Here is a 21179-nt window from a genome sequence, read left to right on the forward strand (position 1 = left end):
GCCATTTTTTTTGGGCATCGAAGACTTGATTTTCTGCAGCATAGCTTCACTCTAGGACTTTTGGTTCCGCACCATAGGTGGTATCTTGGGTGTCTTATGTTTGGATCCTTCTAAGTATTTATAAACATGGCTTTGGGTCACTTTCTATGACCTCCATTAAGTCTTCAAGGACTTAATCTTTGTGGTCCCCATGAGCCTGCCAGGACAGAGTCATTGGAGAAACCCATATCCTCCATCTACTGGGCACTCCTCTGCTGCTTTTCTAATTCTGACAGCCCCACCATATCTGCTGAGGCCCACTGTGCTCGAGTAATTTTTCCTCCGTGCACAAAAGTCTTTGGATTAAAAAGCAAGCAAGTAAAGCAATACTCCCAATTTATGGTTGTTAGGGAGGCAAACCAGAGACTGGATGTTCGTCATTCACGGCGAACATTCAGTGGCAGTTCAGGCAGAATTTTAGGATCATGCTCATGCTCTAACATGACGTTGAGGAATCTCTGGGATTCCACGTGGATTAGTTATGGTTGTACGACTAAATCAAAACTCTCTCTGGTAAACCCTGAGAAAACCTTTCTCCTGCATGAAGCGTTGATTCAGATTACCTTTTCAAGCACCTTTAATCTCGCCTTTGAGATATTGTTGACAATATTCAGCACAAATCAGGAGCTCGATCGATGCACAACCGTATCCAGATGCAGAAAAAAATAATCTATCCTGGTGCGTGCACACAGGGCATTGTGAGATTATGGTCGACGTCATACAAGGCCCCCCTATGTCGACATCCACTCTGTAATCTAGAAAGAAATGTGTTACTTAACTTGTAAGCATCTGTTCGTTGCAAGTAACGCTGTAGATTCATATGCTCTGCATACTCCTGCCATCAAGGTTTGGTCTCGGACGTTCAGAAGTTGTTTTTCTAAGAAGAAGTCTTTTGGGTCATGTGGTTTAGTGTCTGTTCTTTTGCTAGTTAATGCGCATGGGCAACGGCCTCATTGTTATATTGTTTTCCGCAGAGCAGGTGAGCAGAAAGAGAGCGCATAAGACAGAAAAGTATAGCAAAAACATGCAAAAGGTATGACATTTTGAAATAAGATAACTTTGTGTATCTACAACAGCCAAAGACTTCCGGGGAGGTGAGTGGGCACAAGTGAATCTACAGCACTACATTATACAAATTGATGCTTACAAGGTAGGTAACATATTCTGTATGTAGTATGTCTGGCTGTAAATACACATGCTCTGCGCAGACTGTTAAACAGTTCTCCCAGAAACGATGGGTAGCAAGAGGATGTTGCAGAAGATTGAAAAAGATTTCTTAAGACATCCTGGCCAACTTGTGCTTGTTGGTATGCTAAGACAACCACACAATAGGCATCACTGCCAATTACCATACTTCGCGGGTTAAAGTAACACATTTTAGGGTGGTGTCCACATCACTGCACTAAAATGCTATGTCACTCACAATTAACTTTGCTCCTGCTGTGCGCATTAAAGAACTGTAGCTATCAGAGCAGCACTGGAAGCATTGGTTAATTTAGCACAGCTAATGTGGATTTGCAGTAGTACCCCAGTCAGAAATAATGAGCCAAACCCAGGTCTGTTTACTATGAAACTTCAGCCTAGGCCTTACTGAAATGTTTATTAACTTGACTGGTGTTACACAGCAGCAGAGAGCAGCGTACAGGTCCAGCTCTCAGATGTCCCGTAGCATGATAGCCTGTCCTGTCCAATCCCTGTGTGTGGTGAATGGGCCGTTAAATGAAAACATGTCTTTTCTACCTGTCAGTTATACAGGATGGCGTCATGCAGCACAATCTCAGGTTGTAACTTCAAATTGCAGCAGGATGCTTCATTCCTCAGGTTTCTTCATTCCTGGTGGCCAGTCAGGTCTGGTTATGTCTCTGTACACTAGCGAACGCAAAGTTAAAAGCGGTGCATTGTGCAATCACCTCCAGCCGCCTCTAAGTTCGGCTCTGTAGGCTGTAGAACTTTTAAAGAGCACTTTTCACAACATGTCCTGAAGGCTGAGGCTCACTGAAGGAGTCTGATAATCCTCAGCAATTAGAGTAGGGAGTCAGCACAAGGCCCCTTCTGGCATATAATGAATTTCCTGACTTGCCTGTTCCATGAACTTCCATCGGAAGTGATGATGTTCAGAGCACGGGGAGACTGACTACTTTTCAGCAAACAGCTTTTCAAAGGTACTGTTCTCCTTGCAGTGTCATTCTCTGCTTATACAACCGTTGTGTGTCCCCGACTGCTTGTTCATTTTACTCTCTGTTAAACCAAGGGGTGGAGCCGTCGTACAAGTTACTTACCTTCGGTAATGAAATATCTGGTAGAGACATATTCTAGTTGCAGATTCCTTACCTTAGAATTTTCCCCCAGGCGTCAGACTGGATCCGGAGATTTTTCTTCGAGCAATACCCTTGCGCGTCGGCAGGTGGTGTCGGTCCACTCCGCGGGCGTCATGGTCGCCGGGATGACATCGGGAGTAGTATATAGACACCGCCCTTGCGCAGTGACGTCAGTTTCTTTTAACGACTTTCCACGCCAAAACACAGAGGAAGGAGGGGAAAAGACATAAAAGCCTAGGCAAAAATCCCTGGGCAGTTTATTCATAGTGCATTTCTATGGACTATAGGTGTGGGAACCTAGAGGCCTTGCCATTTTTAGGTTGAGCGTGCAAGCGCTCTGACATGTTGTAATCTATCTGTGGGCTTTTAACCACGCCCACCGCACACCCATCACTATCACTCGTTCATGGGCTTGCCTTTAAAAAATCCTTTGTTATTATTGGTAAATGTTTTACGTTTGTCCCTCCTTGGGGCAGTTTTGTTACCGCCTCGGCCATCGACCCTGTTACATGGATAATTGCACTTTTGCCGATACGTATGACTGCAAGCAAACATTTTTTCTTTTGTGTCTCTCCTTCGCGCTCATGCTTATAGCAGCCTTGGGGCTTTGAATCGGCTTGCTTATGTCAACTGTTTTACTTTTCATTTTCAATTTATTTGGCAAGAAAAGTCCAGTTAGGAATTTACAATGCTAAAGCTCTAACTCGAGCACACGCAAGACCCATTGCAGTGCAAATGCTTGTTTATTTTGAGTGGTAACAATCAGGTCTACCTCGGTTAACCCCCAATGGTAGAAGTACAAGAGTAGGACTCGTGGATGAAGTTTCCATTCGTAGGCTTGTTGCCACACCAAGCTGAGCAGGACTGCAAAATCGTTGTCCACTCCTGAAAGGTACTCTACCAGGAGGTGTATCTGAGGGTGAACTGCCCAGTGCAAAATTCTCTGTACTAGTGCTGACAGCTGTGGTGATAAGTGAGTGCCAACTTGTTTTTGGAGACAATACATGGCGGTCATGTTGTTTGTTTTTATAAGGACTACTTTGCATTGAATCTGCTCAAAGAATGCCTACAGCACCGGCTGGATGGCCAGCAGCTAGAGGTAACTGATGTGGAGGCATACTGCTGTGGCAACCACATGCCCTGGATCGTCAGATTCCGAACATGCTATAACCACCCCGAATGGGAATGCATTCGCGACGATGGCCCCCGTGGAATGCTGGGATCACAACATCCCATGTTACTTTTCCACCACTGCAAAAAGCGATGGGTCCTGGCCCGTACCGACACTCCATCCACACTGTGACTTTCTGCTTGTGAGTGCTGAGTTGAGAGACACCGCTAGAGAGGGCGCATGCGTAGGTGGGTGTGGGGAATAATGGCTATACATGGGGCCATCAATCCTAGAAGGAGCATAACTGTTCTGACTGTAAATTGAAGATATAACTAAAAAAGAGGCAGTAGCTGCTGGAAGGCCTGCACTCTTTTTGATTGGGGTAAGCCTTGCAGGTAACTGTGTTTAGTAAGGCTCCTAGAAAGGGCTGAATCTACAGAGACTGCAGATGAAACTTCACAATGTTTGGTGTGAAGCCCAGTTTGTGAAGAAAGGAAATAATTGTCCAGGTGTGGGTGCGACAGAGCTACTTGCTTGCACTCTAGATCAGCCAATCAATTAAGTGTGGGAACACATGAATGCCGCCCCATCTGTGGTGGGCGGTTACAACAGCAAGACATTTTGTGAACACTCTGGGGGCACTGGTGACCCTGAATGACAACACTGAATTGCTGACGTTTACCATGATTAGAAGGCAAGGTAGATGGGTATTTACATAAATTATGCAAAAAACAAAGGAGAACTCTGGGAAGTTCCCAATTTAGGTGGAGAGCTGCACTAGTAAGGAGCACTCTGCAACACCAGCCACACTCTAGATTTGCTCACCTCAAATGTCTGCTTATCTAGCAAAGTTTTTAAGCATAGGATCAGCACAGTGCTATCCTCGCCGAGCTAGATAGTGACAAAGTCTTTTGCCATTTGGACAGCAAAATCTTTAAGCATAGGATTGACATAGTGTCATCCTCGCCGAGCTGTAAAATGACAAAAGCTGTGCTGATCCTATGCTTAAAAACTTGGGAATTTCCCAGAGTTCTCCTTTGTTTTTTGCATAATTTATGCGTCACTCTAACCCTGAAAGGGCCTTGGTTTGACTTATACTGGGTGCTCCCATGTGTCTGGACAAAGCTATACCCCTCTGAAGAGCTCTAATGAGAGCGAAACACGTGTCAGGGGTTGCTTTACTCATTCCAGGTTGGCTTGGATGGTATTTGACCAGTCCAAAGCTGTAATACTGTGCCTGGAGTGGCAAATGGCTTTTGTCATTTTACAGCTCGGCGAGGATGACACTATGTCAATCCTATGCTTAAAGATTTTGCTGTCCAAATGGCAAAAGACTTTGTCACTATCTAGCTCGGCGAGGATAGCACTGTGCTGATCCTATGCTTAAAAACTTTGCTAGATAAGCAGAAATTTGAGGTGAGCAAATCTAGAGTGTGGCTGGTGTTGCAGAGTGCTCCTTACTAGAGCAGCTCTCCACCTAAATTGGGAACTTCCCAGAGTTCTCCTTTGTTTTTTGCATAATTGATGGGTCACTCTAACCCTGAAAGGGCCTTGGTTTGACTTATATATATATATGTATATATACATATATTTTTAAATATTATTGTTCTAATAGTCCAGAATAATTCTTCCAGAGCAAAACAGAGAAACAGCCAACATGTATTTCGCTCCTTCTCGCAGCACAGGCCAGGGGCTTTCTTAAGGTGTAGGGATAGGGAAAAAGTACACAGCGTGGTCTAAGGTTGAGATAGTCAATGATGAGATAGAAGGGCAGCATGTACACTGTTCTGTCAAAAGGCGAAGTATCATGTGGTCCGCAAATAATCACTCATAATAGAGCAATGTTATGTCAACTAATGGCGCAGTGACACACACAACCGCAGTGACACAGACCTCAGATCGATCGTGCCATTAATTGCCATAACATTGCTCTATTACAAGTGATTATTTGTATCTTTGAACTTTGTAACTCTTCTTGATTGTGATACTCTACAGCTATCTCTGACCTAGCAATTTTCTGCCTTTCTGTAAGCCTTCTTTATCTATTCTTGACAGTATTGATATTGCTGTTGTACAAATTTTTGGTTGCCTCCTACAAATCTTGGGAGACACTCCCTATTACCTTCCGTTCCCCCTTGATTTCCCATCAGCACTATAGACCATTATAGATCCTTTGTTACTCGAGGATACTGGGAGACATTAGAGTTAGCCATGGTATCAGCTATTATGATTTCAGCATCCCACCAGCAACTTGACAGTAATGTGCACATTTCTACACAATTAACACATCTTACGGTCCTATAACCTTATGTATAGACATATTTGTACTCCCACCAACCACTCATTTGCTAACCTGTTTTTTATTTTCATCAATTTCTTGAAGTGCTTCCTTTTTCTCTTGTTGTAGCTGCAGCAGCTGAAATGTTAAGTTTGCGGCCTATTTTGAATGAAAAAACAACATTCATATACACCATCCGGTTTCCATTTGAAGAAATAAAAAACAGCATACTAAAAATGTTCCTTCGATTTTTTTCACACTTCCTTTATTGCCACAATATCATATAAAACAAAGATAGCTTATATCACAGCTCAAAAGATTGATACTGCACGTAGTACTCTTCCTCAAATGCATATTGAGTTTACAGTGTAACATGGAGCAAGTATATAAGCTTAGTTTAAGGTAACCAGATGATTCACTGTCATTAGAATTTCTTTTTTTCCAAACAACAGTAATTTAGAACTTTTCTCCAACTGAGTTGAGGTGAACCAAAACTAGAACTCCATGCATTTGTTGGGTTGTTAACTGAATGTCCAGTACTGGAAACAGTCTCAGACGCAGAATTTCTGTATAATGTAGTAGCTTCTTAAATTGTCCATTAATTACATTGGACTCTAACGTAAGTCATAAGTGCAATCCTCTTCCTTTTTGCTTTCCAAAAGGACAAATGGCAGCACAGGTCCCTAAACTAAATTACAATTGTTACACAGGCAGAGCAATCATATAAGTTTCAAAACAATATTTTAAAAAGGACAGGCATGCTACTACCCTATATGAATTGTAAACCAATATTGTGGGATCGCAACATTTTGAAACCTTAAGCATCAATTTTCTTCAGTGTGGACTTCTTCTGAAGAGTCATATGTTTGCATATCTTCAGGATTGAGGATCTTGAATGCTGAAAGACTAACCTCTTAATTCACAATTTTATATTTTGGCCACTTGTAGGAGAAAGAGTCTGGTTGCTATGTAGATGTTCTCCTATCCAACGCATTGGTATCATATTCGATCTATTAAAGCTGGGGTGGACTTAGATGGCTAATGAGAACATTCCAATTCTAAGAGGAATGATGCATTATTAGAAAAAGTAGAATTAGTAGAAAAAGCTTGAGAAGAACACTGAATCATGCAAGTCCTTTTTTTCCCCACTATGATGTACACAACATGCAGTACCACAGAAACAAAGATAAGGTCAAAGATGAAAATGTTTAAAAAATATATTGATCTCTGTGGGCTGAACCACAAGAGAATCTACCTCGAACTACGCAGCAGTGATGCTGAGTGCAAGTATGTAGTTGGCTGAAGCAGGCCCATATCTAAACACAGATGATGAACTAAGCATCTCCCAGTCAAAAACTCCAGACTTCCGGTTCATTCCACCACGTCACACAAGATCGTCAGAATCTCATGTCACACAACAGTACTCCAGCCCAAGGAACAGAAGCTGAGGACGAGGGTGATGTTATGCTATCCAGAGAAGAAAACTAGTAGGAATGCTGCCATTGACACACATTTGTAACAGAAGTAGTGTGCAGCATCATGGTGTCCCTGCTCTCAAAATGTCAAATACTGGTTACCAGCAGGCCGGTGCCACACACATATTTGGATATTACTTCAAGGACAGATTGCCAGGCCACAGAAAAAAAGCAACACTATTGTAAGCAGATGGAAAAACAAAGCAAACCTCTCTTTCAAGTTTTGGAACATTCTGAGCTACATTTTATGATGGCAAAGTAGTGCTTACTATGTATGTATGTACAGTCATTTCGTGAGACAATCAAGGTGCTCTTTCTCTCCATTGTACTTGTGGGTTTTATTTCTTCAATACGAACGACATGTCACCAGTAACCAAATCATACACCTCAATAGCACAATTCAAGATGCTAATATGTTCAATTTTGCAAGGTAATTGAAAGATGAGTGGGTTTCAAAAGCTGTCACTTGTATTAAGACAGCATTAAAGAGTCGGTGACCACAAATCTTTACACTACACATTTATTTCATTACATATCAACGATGCATTTTTTCCTCACCTGCTTCTTACTTTCGTCTGCTTCTTTTAGTGTTTCTTCTTTCTCCTGTTGAAGCAGCTGATGCTGAAAAGTCAGGTTTGCAACCTGTTTTACATAAAAATTATAATTTCTTATTGTCGGGCTCAATTTCAAAGAAATGGAATTACAAATGTGTAAAACTCACTTTTTTTCAGATGTTTTCTTTTTTGCAATAAACTTATAATTATTTAAATCAGGAACGTCAAGGGCCCGATCTTTGCAAGATTTTTAGTTTTGTTGTTAGCAACATAAGATAAATGTACATCTAACAAATGAAAATATAGCAAGCTCTGCACTCCAGGACCTATGGTGGACATCAATGTACATAGATAGCTTAGCTCTGGCCAATATATGAAAAGAGGGGTTTTGTTTCCCCTCAAGAATGTAAATTGTTATTATCATGATTTTCATACAAATATACCAAACTGTAGACCAAGAATGTGTACTAGGTTGGACGAGGTCATCTCCGATGATGGCTCTTCATTTAAAAGCAATGACAATTCAGAATTTTACCAACACAGATTTACTGCTTTGATTTTCACAATAATAATATTAATTTGTTTTATACTGCTTCCCCATTCACATCTTTTATGTTTCAATAAACATGCATATGGGGATACAACGATATGTCCAAATCACATAAATTCCAATCTGGCTAGCTAAGTTAAAATGTTTAATTTGCACTGTAAAGAAATGGCTCCCTGTTGCAGTTACCCCCCACTTTTTGCCTGATACTGATGCTGACTTGACTGAGAAGCGTGCTGGGACCCTGCTAACCAGGCCCCAGCACCAGTGTTCTTTCACCTAAAATGTACCATTGTTTCCACAATTGGCACACCCTGGCATCCAGATAAGTCCCTTGTAACTGGTACCTCTGGTACCAAGGGCCCTGATGCCAGGGAAGGTCTCTAAGGGCTGTAGCATGCATTATGCCACCCTAGAGACCCCTCACTCAGCACAGACACACTGCTTACAAGCCTGTGTGTGCTGGTGAGAACAAAATGAGTAAGTCGACATGGCACTCCCCTCAGGGTGCCATGCCAGCCTCTCACTGCCTATACAGTATAGGTAAGACACCCCTCTAGCAGGCCTTACAGCCCTAAGGCAGGGTGCACTATACCATAGGTGAGGGTACCAGTGCATGAGCACTGTGCCCCTACAGTGTCTAAGCAAAACCTTAGACATTGTAAGTGCAGGGTAGCCATAAGAGTATATGGTCTGGGAGTCTGTTTTACACGAACTCCACAGCACCATAATGGCTACACTGAAAACTGGGAAGTTTGGTATCAAACTTCTCAGCACAATAAATGCACACTGATGCCAGTGTACATTTTATTGTAAAATACACCACAGAGGGCACCTTAGAGGTGCCCCCTGAAACTTAACCGACTATCTGTGTAGGCTGACTAGTTTTAGCAGCCTGCCACAAACCGAGACATGTTGCTGGCCCCATGGGGAGAGTGCCTTTGTCACTCTGAGGCCAGTAACAAAGCCTGCACTGGGTGGAGATGCTAACACCTCCCCCAGGCAGGAATTGTCACACCTGGCGGTGAGCCTCAAAGGCTCACCTCCTTTGTGCCAACCCAGCAGGACACTCCAGCTAGTGGAGTTGCCCGCCCCCTCCGGCCAGGCCCCACTTTTGGCGGCAAGGCCGGAGAAAATAATGAGAATAACAAGGAGGAGTCACTGGCCAGTCAGGACAGCCCCTAAGGTGTCCTGAGCTGAAGTGACTCTAACTTTTAGAAATCCTCCATCTTGCAGATGGAGGATTCCCCCAATAGGGTTAGGATTGTGACCCCCTCCCCTTGGGAGGAGGCACAAAAAGGGTGTACCCACCCTCAGGGATAGTAGCCATTGGCTACTAACCCCCCAGACCTAAACACGCCCTTAAATTTAGTATTTAAGGGCTACCCTGAACCCTAGAAAATTAGATTCCTGCAACTACAAGAAGAAGGACTGCCCAGCTGAAAACCCCTGCAGCGGAAGACCAGAAGACGACAACTGCCTTGGCTCCAGAAACTCACCGGCCTGTCTCCTGCCTTCCAAAGATCCTGCTCCAGCGACGCCTTCCAAAGGGACCAGCGACCTCGACATCCTCTGAGGACTGCCCCTGCTTCGAAAAGACAAGAAACTCCCGAGGACAGCGGACCTGCTCCAAGAAAAGCTGCAACTTTGTTTCCAGCAGCTTTAAAGAACCCTGCAAGCTCCCCGCAAGAAGCGTGAGACTTGCAACACTGCACCCGGCGACCCCGACTCGGCTGGTGGAGATCCGACACCTCAGGAGGGACCCCAGGACTACTCTGATACTGTGAGTACCAAAACCTGTCCCCCCTGAGCCCCCACAGCGCCGCCTGCAGAGGGAATCCCGAGGCTTCCCCTGACCGCGACTCTTTGAACCTAAAGTCCCGACGCCTGGGAGAGACCCTGCACCCGCAGCCCCCAGGACCTGAAGGACCGGACTTTCACTGGAGAAGTGACCCCCAGGAGTCCCTCTCCCTTGCCCAAGTGGAGGTTTCCCCGAGGAATCCCCCCCTTGCCTGCCTGCAGCGCTGAAGAGATCCCGAGATCTCTCATAGACTAACATTGCGAACCCGACGCCTGTTTCTACACTGCACCCGGCCGCCCCCGCGCCGCTGAGGGTGAAATTTCTGTGTGGGCTTGTGTCCCCCCCGGTGCCCTACAAAACCCCTCTGGTCTGCCCTCCGAAGACGCGGGTACTTACCTGCAAGCAGACCGGAACCGGGGCACCCCCTTCTCTCCATTCTAGCCTATGTGTTTTGGGCACCACTTTGAACTCTGCACCTGACCGGCCCTGAGCTGCTGGTGTGGTGACTTTGGGGTTGCTCTGAACCCCCAACGGTGGGCTACCTTGGACCAAGAACTGAACCCTGTAAGTGTCTTACTTACCTGGTAAAACTAACAAATACTTACCTCCCCTAGGAACTGTGAAAATTGCACTAAGTGTCCACTTTTAAAACAGCTATTTGTGAATAACTTGAAAAGTATACATGCAATTTTTATGATTTAAAGTTCCTAAAGTACTTACCTGCAATACCTTTCAAATGAGCTATTACATGTAGAATTTGAACCTGTGGTTCTTAAAATAAACTAAGAAAAGATATTTTTCTATATAAAAACCTATTGGCTGGATTTGTCTCTGAGTGTGTGTACCTCATTTATTGTCTATGTGTATGTACAACAAATGCTTAACACTACTCCTTGGATAAGCCTACTGCTCGACCACACTACCACAAAATAGAGCATTAGTATTATCTATTTTTACCACTATTTTACCTCTAAGGGGAACCCTTGGACTCTGTGCATGCTATTCCTTACTTTGAAATAGCACATACAGAGCCAACTTCCTACATTGGTGGATCAGCGGTGGGGTACAAGACTTTGCATTTGCTGGACTACTCAGCCAATACCTGATCACACGACAAATTCCAAAATTGTCATTAGAAATTGATTTTTGCAATTTGAAAAGTTTTCTAAATTCTTAAAAGACCTGCTAGGGCCTTGTGTTAGATCCTGTTTAGCATTTCTTTTAGAGTTTAAAAGTTTGTAAAAGTTTGAATTAGATTCTAGAACCAGTTGTAGATTCTTAAAAAGTATTCCAACTTTTAGAAGCAAAATGTCTAGCACAGATGTGACTGTGGTGGAACTCGACACCACACCTTACCTCCATCTTAAGATGAGGGAGCTAAGGTCACTCTGTAAAATAAAGAAAATAACAATGGGCCCCAAACCTACCAAAATACAGCTCCAGGAGCTTTTGGCAGAGTTTGAAAAGGCCAACCCCTCTGAGGGTGGCAACTCAGAGGAAGAGGATAGTGACTTGGAGGACAATTCCCCCCTACCAGTCCTATCTAGGGAGAACAGGGTCCCTCAAACCCTAACTCCAAAAATAATAGTCAGAGATGCTGGTTCCCTCACAGGAGAGACCAACACCTCTGAAATCACTGAGGATAACTCCAGTGAAGATGACCCCCTGTTAGCCAGGATGGTCAAAAGATTGGCTTTGGAAAAGCAGCTCCTAGCCATAGAAAGGGAAAGAAAAGAGATGGGCCTAGGTCCCATCGATGGTGGCAGCAACTTAAATAGGGTCAGAGATTCTCCTGACATCCTAAAAATCCCCAAAGGGATTGTAACAAAATATGAAGATGGTGATGACATCACCAAATGGTTCACAGCTTTTGAGAGGGCTTGTGTAACCAGAAAAGTAAACAGATCTCACTGGGGTGCTCTCCTTTGGGAAATGTTCACTGGAAAGTGTAGGGATAGACTCCTCACACTCTCTGGAAAAGATGCAGAATCTTATGACCTCATGAAGGGTACCCTGATTGAGGGCTTTGGATTCTCCACTGAGGAGTATAGAATTAGATTCAGGGGGGCTCAAAAATCCTCGAGCCAGACCTGGGTTGATTTTGTAGACTACTCAGTAAAAACACTAGATGGTTGGTTAACTGGAAATGAAGTGTGTGACTATGTTGGGCTTTATAATTTGTTTATGAAAGAACACATTTTAAGTAACTGCTTCAATGAAAAGTTGCATCAGTATCTGGTAGACCTAGGTCCAATTTCTCCCCAAGAATTGGGAAAGAAGGCAGACCACTGGGTCAAGACTAGGGTAACCAAAACTTCCACTGGGGGTGACCAAAAGAAAGGGGTTACAAAAACTCCCCAGGAGAAAGTGGGTGACACTAGAAACAAAGAAAAAGAGTCCTCTGTAGGCCCCCAAAAACCAGAACAGGTGGGTGGGCCCCAAGACACAACCCAAAACAAAGGTGGGTACCAGGGTAAGAACTGGGATGCCACTAAGGCATGGTGCCACAACTGTAAACAGTCTGGGCACCACACCAAGGACACTTCTTGTCCCAAAAACAAACCCCAGAACAAAATTCCAGGGGTAACCAGTGTAGCCATTGGAGATGACTCCTCAGATGAGGAGGTCTTCATAGCTTTCAACTGGAAAATGGGCCCAACAGGTGAGTTGGAGATTCCAGAGGGAAGTAGACACTTCCACCACCTACAGGTGAATGGAATCCCAGCCACTGCCCTGAGAGACACTTGTGCCAGTCACACTATTGTGCATGACAGGCTGGTGCTCTCAAACCAGTACATCCCAGGTGAGATGGCCAGAGTAAGAGTTAGCCCAGACAGGGTCACTAATAGGCCTGTGGCTCTTGTGCCCATAGAAGTGGGTGGAACTTTTAGCTGGAGAAGGGTGGTAGTCAGTACAGACCTCCCCCTTGATTGTCTCCTTGGAAATGACTACCCAGAGGTTAGTCAGAGCCTAAGAGAAGAACTGGTCCAGGGCCAGTCCTCTCCCAAGGATTCTGGAGTGCCTGCCTCTGCAGTAAATGCAAGTAGGCCCCAGAGGAAAAAGAAAAGGAAACAGAGTAGGAAAGGTGGACAACCTTTAGCCAAGGTTCCAGCAAGCCAAGGAGATTCTGCTCCAGTAGGGGAGAACTCCAAAAATGGCTCTGATAAAGTCCAACCTGACCCACAAGAAGTCCTGGCTAGTCAGGCAACTGTTAAGCCTGAGTGGGTGGCTCCTCAGCTAACAGAAGAAAGAGTGGAAGAAGGGTGTTTACTACAAGATGTGGTAACCCCCCACTCTAATACAGCAGACAGGCACCATGAACCCAAAGAAGCCTGTAACTTAGCCCCTTCCCTTGTAGGTGAAGAGCTAAAGGTGTGGTTCTGGGCACTGACAGCTGTCAGTGGCCTCTGCTGGGTGTTAGCCTTTATGGCTGCACTATCCTTGGCATGGTGGTCTGACCCCATGCCAAATAACAAGTTAGGCCCCCTGACCCTGTTGGTCATGGTGGGGTTACTCCAGCTCTGGGTAACCTCTTTGGGTAAGCTAGGGGTGACCCTGGCTAAGATAAGATTAGCAGAGGTGGATACCTCTGACCTCAAAATAGAGAGAATGGGTGAAGACATAAAAAGCACAGACAAGAGGCAGTTCAGACTAGGTCCTATCACTGTGGAAGTGGGTCAGTTCCCCAGAGGGAATGACCTGAATAGGAGGATGTAAGGCAGAGTAGGCCCTGCAACAAACCAGCCATTTCCTCTACTCTTCCTCGCCTGACAGACTAGGAAGACTCTTCCAGCGTTGGCTGAGTCTCCTGGCCTGTGGGCTGGGGGGGGCTTGTGTAAAGAAATGGCTCCCTGTTGCAGTTACCCCCCACTTTTTGCCTGATACTGATGCTGACTTGACTGAGAAGCGTGCTGGGACCCTGCTAACCAGGCCCCAGCACCAGTGTTCTTTCACCTAAAATGTACCATTGTTTCCACAATTGGCACACCCTGGCATCCAGATAAGTCCCTTGTAACTGGTACCTCTGGTACCAAGGGCCCTGATGCCAGGGAAGGTCTCTAAGGGCTGTAGCATGCATTATGCCACCCTAGAGACCCCTCACTCAGCACAGACACACTGCTTACAAGCCTGTGTGTGCTGGTGAGAACAAAATGAGTAAGTCGACATGGCACTCCCCTCAGGGTGCCATGCCAGCCTCTCACTGCCTATACAGTATAGGTAAGACACCCCTCTAGCAGGCCTTACAGCCCTAAGGCAGGGTGCACTATACCATAGGTGAGGGTACCAGTGCATGAGCACTGTGCCCCTACAGTGTCTAAGCAAAACCTTAGACATTGTAAGTGCAGGGTAGCCATAAGAGTATATGGTCTGGGAGTCTGTTTTACACGAACTCCACAGCACCATAATGGCTACACTGAAAACTGGGAAGTTTGGTATCAAACTTCTCAGCACAATAAATGCACACTGATGCCAGTGTACATTTTATTGTAAAATACACCACAGAGGGCACCTTAGAGGTGCCCCCTGAAACTTAACCGACTATCTGTGTAGGCTGACTAGTTTTAGCAGCCTGCCACAAACCGAGACATGTTGCTGGCCCCATGGGGAGAGTGCCTTTGTCACTCTGAGGCCAGTAACAAAGCCTGCACTGGGTGGAGATGCTAACACCTCCCCCAGGCAGGAATTGTCACACCTGGCGGTGAGCCTCAAAGGCTCACCTCCTTTGTGCCAACCCAGCAGGACACTCCAGCTAGTGGAGTTGCCCGCCCCCTCCGGCCAGGCCCCACTTTTGGCGGCAAGGCCGGAGAAAATAATGAGAATAACAAGGAGGAGTCACTGGCCAGTCAGGACAGCCCCTAAGGTGTCCTGAGCTGAAGTGACTCTAACTTTTAGAAATCCTCCATCTTGCAGATGGAGGATTCCCCCAATAGGGTTAGGATTGTGACCCCCTCCCCTTGGGAGGAGGCACAAAAAGGGTGTACCCACCCTCAGGGATAGTAGCCATTGGCTACTAACCCCCCAGACCTAAACACGCCCTTAAATTTAGTATTTAAGGGCTACCCTGAACTCTAGAAAATTAGATTCCTGCAACTACAAGAAGAAGGACTGCCCAGCTGAAAACCCCTGCAGCGGAAGACCAGAAGACGACAACTGCCTTGGCTCCAGAAACTCACCGGCCTGTCTCCTGCCTTCCAAAGATCCTGCTCCAGCGACGCCTTCCAAAGGGACCAGCGACCTCGACATCCTCTGAGGACTGCCCCTGCTTCGAAAAGACAAGAAACTCCCGAGGACAGCGGACCTGCTCCAAGAAAAGCTGCAACTTTGTTTCCAGCAGCTTTAAAGAACCCTGCAAGCTCCCCGCAAGAAGCGTGAGACTTGCAACACTGCACCCGGCGACCCCGACTCGGCTGGTGGAGATCCGACACCTCAGGAGGGACCCCAGGACTACTCTGATACTGTGAGTACCAAAACCTGTCCCCCCTGAGCCCCCACAGCGCCGCCTGCAGAGGGAATCCCGAGGCTTCCCCTGACCGCGACTCTTTGAACCTAAAGTCCCGACGCCTGGGAGAGACCCTGCACCCGCAGCCCCCAGGACCTGAAGGACCGGACTTTCACTGGAGAAGTGACCCCCAGGAGTCCCTCTCCCTTGCCCAAGTGGAGGTTTCCCCGAGGAATCCCCCCCTTGCCTGCCTGCAGCGCTGAAGAGATCCCGAGATCTCTCATAGACTAACATTGCGAACCCGACGCCTGTTTCTACACTGCACCCGGCCGCCCCCGCGCCGCTGAGGGTGAAATTTCTGTGTGGGCTTGTGTCCCCCCCGGTGCCCTACAAAACCCCTCTGGTCTGCCCTCCGAAGACGCGGGTACTTACCTGCAAGCAGACCGGAACCGGGGCACCCCCTTCTCTCCATTCTAGCCTATGTGTTTTGGGCACCACTTTGAACTCTGCACCTGACCGGCCCTGAGCTGCTGGTGTGGTGACTTTGGGGTTGCTCTGAACCCCCAACGGTGGGCTACCTTGGACCAAGAACTGAACCCTGTAAGTGTCTTACTTACCTGGTAAAACTAACAAATACTTACCTCCCCTAGGAACTGTGAAAATTGCACTAAGTGTCCACTTTTAAAACAGCTATTTGTGAATAACTTGAAAAGTATACATGCAATTTTTATGATTTAAAGTTCCTAAAGTACTTACCTGCAATACCTTTCAAATGAGCTATTACATGTAGAATTTGAACCTGTGGTTCTTAAAATAAACTAAGAAAAGATATTTTTCTATATAAAAACCTATTGGCTGGATTTGTCTCTGAGTGTGTGTACCTCATTTATTGTCTATGTGTATGTACAACAAATGCTTAACACTACTCCTTGGATAAGCCTACTGCTCGACCACACTACCACAAAATAGAGCATTAGTATTATCTATTTTTACCACTATTTTACCTCTAAGGGGAACCCTTGGACTCTGTGCATGCTATTCCTTACTTTGAAATAGCACATACAGAGCCAACTTCCTACATGCACAAATTGGGAAAATACGTCTAAGATAGAATGCATTACGGTATATGGCACTAAACGTAGGTAAAAAACGTAAAGCAGAAAAGAGGAACAACTGAAAGGATGAATAGTATAGATGGGGAGACAATCCACCATCTAGTATAATCACTGTGCAAACAGAGAATTTCTTCTCCGACCTTGCATCTACTCATACTTAGAAAACAGCATCACGTCTACACAACAATCTTCATTCACTGGAGTTCTTCTTAATTTCCAGATCTTTAGGATCTGGTTATTCCCTTAGTACCATGACCCACTGCTACAACAAATTGCTAGGCATGTCATTCAAATTTGCCATGATTAGCGAGGACTGGACAGGTTTTTTTAACCACTGAATTAACCAGATTAAAAACCCCTTTCCATAAACATTCAACCCTGATAAATTTGTACAACAGAGGGAAAACGTTACCCACGTCCTTAAAACACAATCCAAACACTCAACAGAGCCATTCACTGACAATTTAGCCTTTCATACTGGTGCTCAATGTATAAAACAGCACTTCTATTGGTTGAAACTAAGGTTAAGACGGATACCTCTACTGACGACTGAGCTACAAATAGGATTACATTTTTAGTCAGTAATGTGCTCATTGATGTCGGCTTTTCATTTGTCCTAGGGTATGAAGTTTCTCAACAATGAAAACAACAGGTTACCTGTCCTGGGAAGGATGAAAGACTGAGCTGACCTTGAACGATTTGAACTTATGACCTGCAAATCACAGTAGAGATATGGTTGCACCTCCTAACATCTTCAATTCCAATGGACTTGGATTAAGAAAACAACCAGATGAAGAATTCTCTTGGTTTCTATGATATGTTTTGTTGAATAATGTTGGGGGGAAAACATTTTAATACTAGCAACAGAATTGTAAGGGAAGGCATGGTAGAAATGGAGCTCACTGGGAAGTGCGAAACCTTGGGGACAAAGGAAAAAAGAGCAGTGCCATACCAAATGCCCCCACAGTACTGGAGGCCCCGACACACCTTTTTTTTGTTTTTGTTTTTAGAGAAAGTACCCTAAAATGAGATGAAATATAGGCATTTTGGTTGGTCATATACATCCGTTCTAGACAGACTGCTACACTGTCCACAAGAGCAGTATGTTCACATGACTGCATTCACTAAGAATGGCCTGGAAAGGTGACCAAAGAAACAACAGAAGCTTTAAAAGTTTATTGTTTCTCCCAATTTAGCAGCTGTTGAATAGTCAACTCTGCAACGTATTGTGAAGAAAAACAATATCTACAGACATCAATGGTTTTACTTTAATGAAAGGAAGAAAATATTAAGAACTGTTTCACTGAGATGTTTTTTTTCTGTTGGAATTAAAAACATACATGTTAAAACATAAAAACTATTATCCAATGTAAGCTCCAAACATCTCTGTCAAAACAGGTAAAGGTTGCGTTAAAAAATTTACTTTTTCTCTTTATACAGTTTAATGTACAGAACATTTTCTTTTTCCAGTCTTTAATGGTTTTGTACTATTCTTAGCAACACAAATTTAAAATTTGCTAGACGATTGTAAGTTACATTGCTGAGCCCGCATACAGAATCATAAAGCACCTGGAACTTCTGTAGCATACATAAACCTACCTCACCACATAGGCACACCTAAGGCCCCAAACGAATGAAACAATTGACTGTGTCAGGGATGCAAGACAAAACTATGCTTATGATAAAAAATGTCTTACGTCCAAAGCCTTAATTACATGCCCCAATTTAGGGCACTCAGTAGAGCACTGCACAAAAGAATCATTAAAATCACGCAGAAATGTGTGTGGGGGGGGGGGGGCACGGATGGCATGGCCATTGTACTGCCCTAAGAGGCTTTGGTGAAGTATGAAATTGCTCTTAACTGATCACATTCCTTTACAACACTGGGTAGGCTGGGAATCTACAGTGCATACGATGACATTCAGAATCTACAGTCGCTTATGAAACAGATGGCTGTGGGCCAAAGAAGTCTTGGTGCAATGTACTCTGTTTTATCAGTTTAGGTATCGAAGGCCCTCATTACAAACATGGCGGTCCAGACCGCCATATAATGAATATGGCTGAACTGTCACTTTTGTAACTCCGCCACTGCCAGGCTTCTGCCACCAGGCAGCCTGGTGATGGCGGTGTTACATATCCGACAGGGCAGCGCTGCAAGCACTGCTGCCCGCCGGATAATGTACCAGGTTCTACCTGCCTTTCCCTGGCGGTTTACCCCGCCAGGGAAAGGCTGGCGGAATGGGTGCCGGTCGCCCTGAGGGCCCCTGCACTGCCCATGCACTTGGCATGGGCAGTGCAGAGGCCCCCATGTACAGCCTCGCCGCACATTTCACTGCCAAAAATGCGCGACAGGTGCTGCTGCACCCGCCACACTGCTACAATCAACAGCCATTTCACAGGACTGCAATGATAAAGTTGAGACACTGCTCAAAAATAAACAACAACTTTGATGCAGAGATGGAAAATCTTAACAAGACGAATACTATGGTTAGACAAGTAGCCATCAAAGAAAGATAATTCACTATTAGCTAGTCATCGAAAGAGGAGAAGACATGGCTAACTACTGCCATTTGCATTCATGCCATCCTTGTAATGAAATACGGCTGAATGCTCTTTGCCAACTTCAACATTACCAATTCAAACTTGTCCTCCTTCAGAAAAATGTTGATGAAACTTAAAAACAAGACATTATGGCTAACTCGACCCTTGCACTTCTCTGAGACCAGAAGAAATCTGGTTTAGCAGAAATCACATTCACGAGGTGGTACCTATAGTGTTTGCCTCCCCACTTGGGAGTTCAAGAGGAAAACTGAGGGAGATGGACTACGGCACAGTTTACACAGTTACATAGGAGTGTGCATTCCAGTAGCCCAACCCAGAAAGTGGGCTAAAAATCCCTCATGCCTCCTTGTCTTTAATCCACTACTTCACACTAGAGAGACCAGGAAGTAACACTAGTCAGAGGGCAATAGGGTCTCTATTACAACAGGCAAGAGTCTAAAAGAACTTCAACCTGATCTGAATCTGGAAAGAACAGCACTGGCCCAGTCTCAAAAATGTCCATTAACGAATAAGCTAAGAAGTAGAAAGTGTCCTCCAAGGTGCTCCACTTTATATTGATTTGTGACAGATCTCTGGCCTGCCACTCAGTGTGTATTATATGTTGCCTACCAGTGTGTTGAAGAAATGCAGCACTACTGTCTTCCAAACAACTGACATAGTATTGCCTCTTTCCTGCTTGTTGACATGAAACACAGCAACGTTTTCCGACTGTTCACACACATACATGTACAGCTGGACACACAGGCATCAGCTACATACTCTCAGCAAGAGTGACTTGGCTTGAAGGTCCTTTATTGAAGTATTTTTCCCTTATGAGACTATTCTTCCAAGAAGATACACTGGTTTCCTTTTACTGAGACAAAACAACCTTCTTGGTTTATCTTGGAGATAAAGCAACTACAGCTGAATAGTGCAACGGCCAGTTTTTGATTGAAAGAATACTTGGGCTTTGGCTCACAACTGGTCTGAAAGCAAGTTTTTAAACAGCTTTTTTGACGTGTTGTCTTCTACAAGCAGCGATCCTTATCACAGAACGGCAGCGAGCCACCCCTTTCACAGATAAAATATGCACCCCTTTTAATGTCTGCTTGTTGCCAAAGTGGGAATGCCGCCTACATTAAAACATAGCAGACTTGAAAAACACACAGCAATTTCTACTGAATCACCAGGCAAACCTGAAAAGTTCTGGTAAGTTATAGTCCTTGCGTTAGCACCTTGTGAGCAATGATAGAAGACCCATACTCCCAGACTTACAATACAGGTCACTTCAACTGATAAGGGCATCCAATCTATATAGCACAAGCAATGACCCATTATAAGGTCAAACTTATAAATATCATCTAAAATGACCAGACAGGAAAAAGCTTTTCTAACATTTCAACCTTTTATTTGCAACTTTGTATAAAGCTTTCCAGAGGTCCTTTGTTGTATCATTGTAACAACAGAGTCCAACACTCACAAATTCTAATAGGCAATGATGGGTGCCAATTACTGCATCAAGCACCTATCTATCAGCAGTGGTCTTCTCACCCTGCAGTCTGGAACAGTACATTGGCTCAAGCAGTGGTCTGGTCTTGCGCTTGAGGTATCATCCCATAAATGAGGCAACTGGCCTTTGGTCCCCAGACCCATTCCTGATGTTGAGTCATCGGGTCTCTGCAGGAGTAGTCAAAACAGAAGAGATGGGTTAGATCCACTACTAAAGAGAACCATCAATGTGTCCTTCAACTGTTCAGTAGCATCAATGTGTGTTCTTTTGCATCGTGTCACCTATCCATGATACCCTACCACCCTTTAATCTGCTCTTCCTTTGATCCTTAAGGGGCAGTGTACCACCACCACAGAAGTTTTTTAATCTCACCCAGATCCTGCTGGTCCTCAGACAGTGTCTGCACTTCCCTTTTTGTGTGGTCCAGTTTAGGAGTCAATCCGATTTACT

At 44.8% G+C, this 21179-nt stretch overlaps 1 protein-coding gene across 2 annotated transcripts in view; it reads right to left on the reverse strand.

Moving 5' to 3' along the window:
* Positions 1–21179, reverse strand: part of NINL (ninein like) — a 464259-nt gene that overhangs the window by 123581 nt on the left and 319499 nt on the right. For both annotated transcript variants that reach the window (XM_069235090.1, XM_069235091.1), the window contains 2 exons: positions 7780–7863; positions 5822–5905 (listed from right to left, as the gene is read on the reverse strand). In XM_069235090.1, the coding sequence (XP_069091191.1) occupies positions 5822–5905; positions 7780–7863 (168 nt within the window). The remainder of the gene's footprint in view (positions 1–5821; positions 5906–7779; positions 7864–21179) is intronic.

Source organism: Pleurodeles waltl, chromosome 5 (assembly GCF_031143425.1).
Source record: "Pleurodeles waltl isolate 20211129_DDA chromosome 5, aPleWal1.hap1.20221129, whole genome shotgun sequence".
Lineage (NCBI taxonomy): Eukaryota > Metazoa > Chordata > Amphibia > Caudata > Salamandridae > Pleurodeles > Pleurodeles waltl.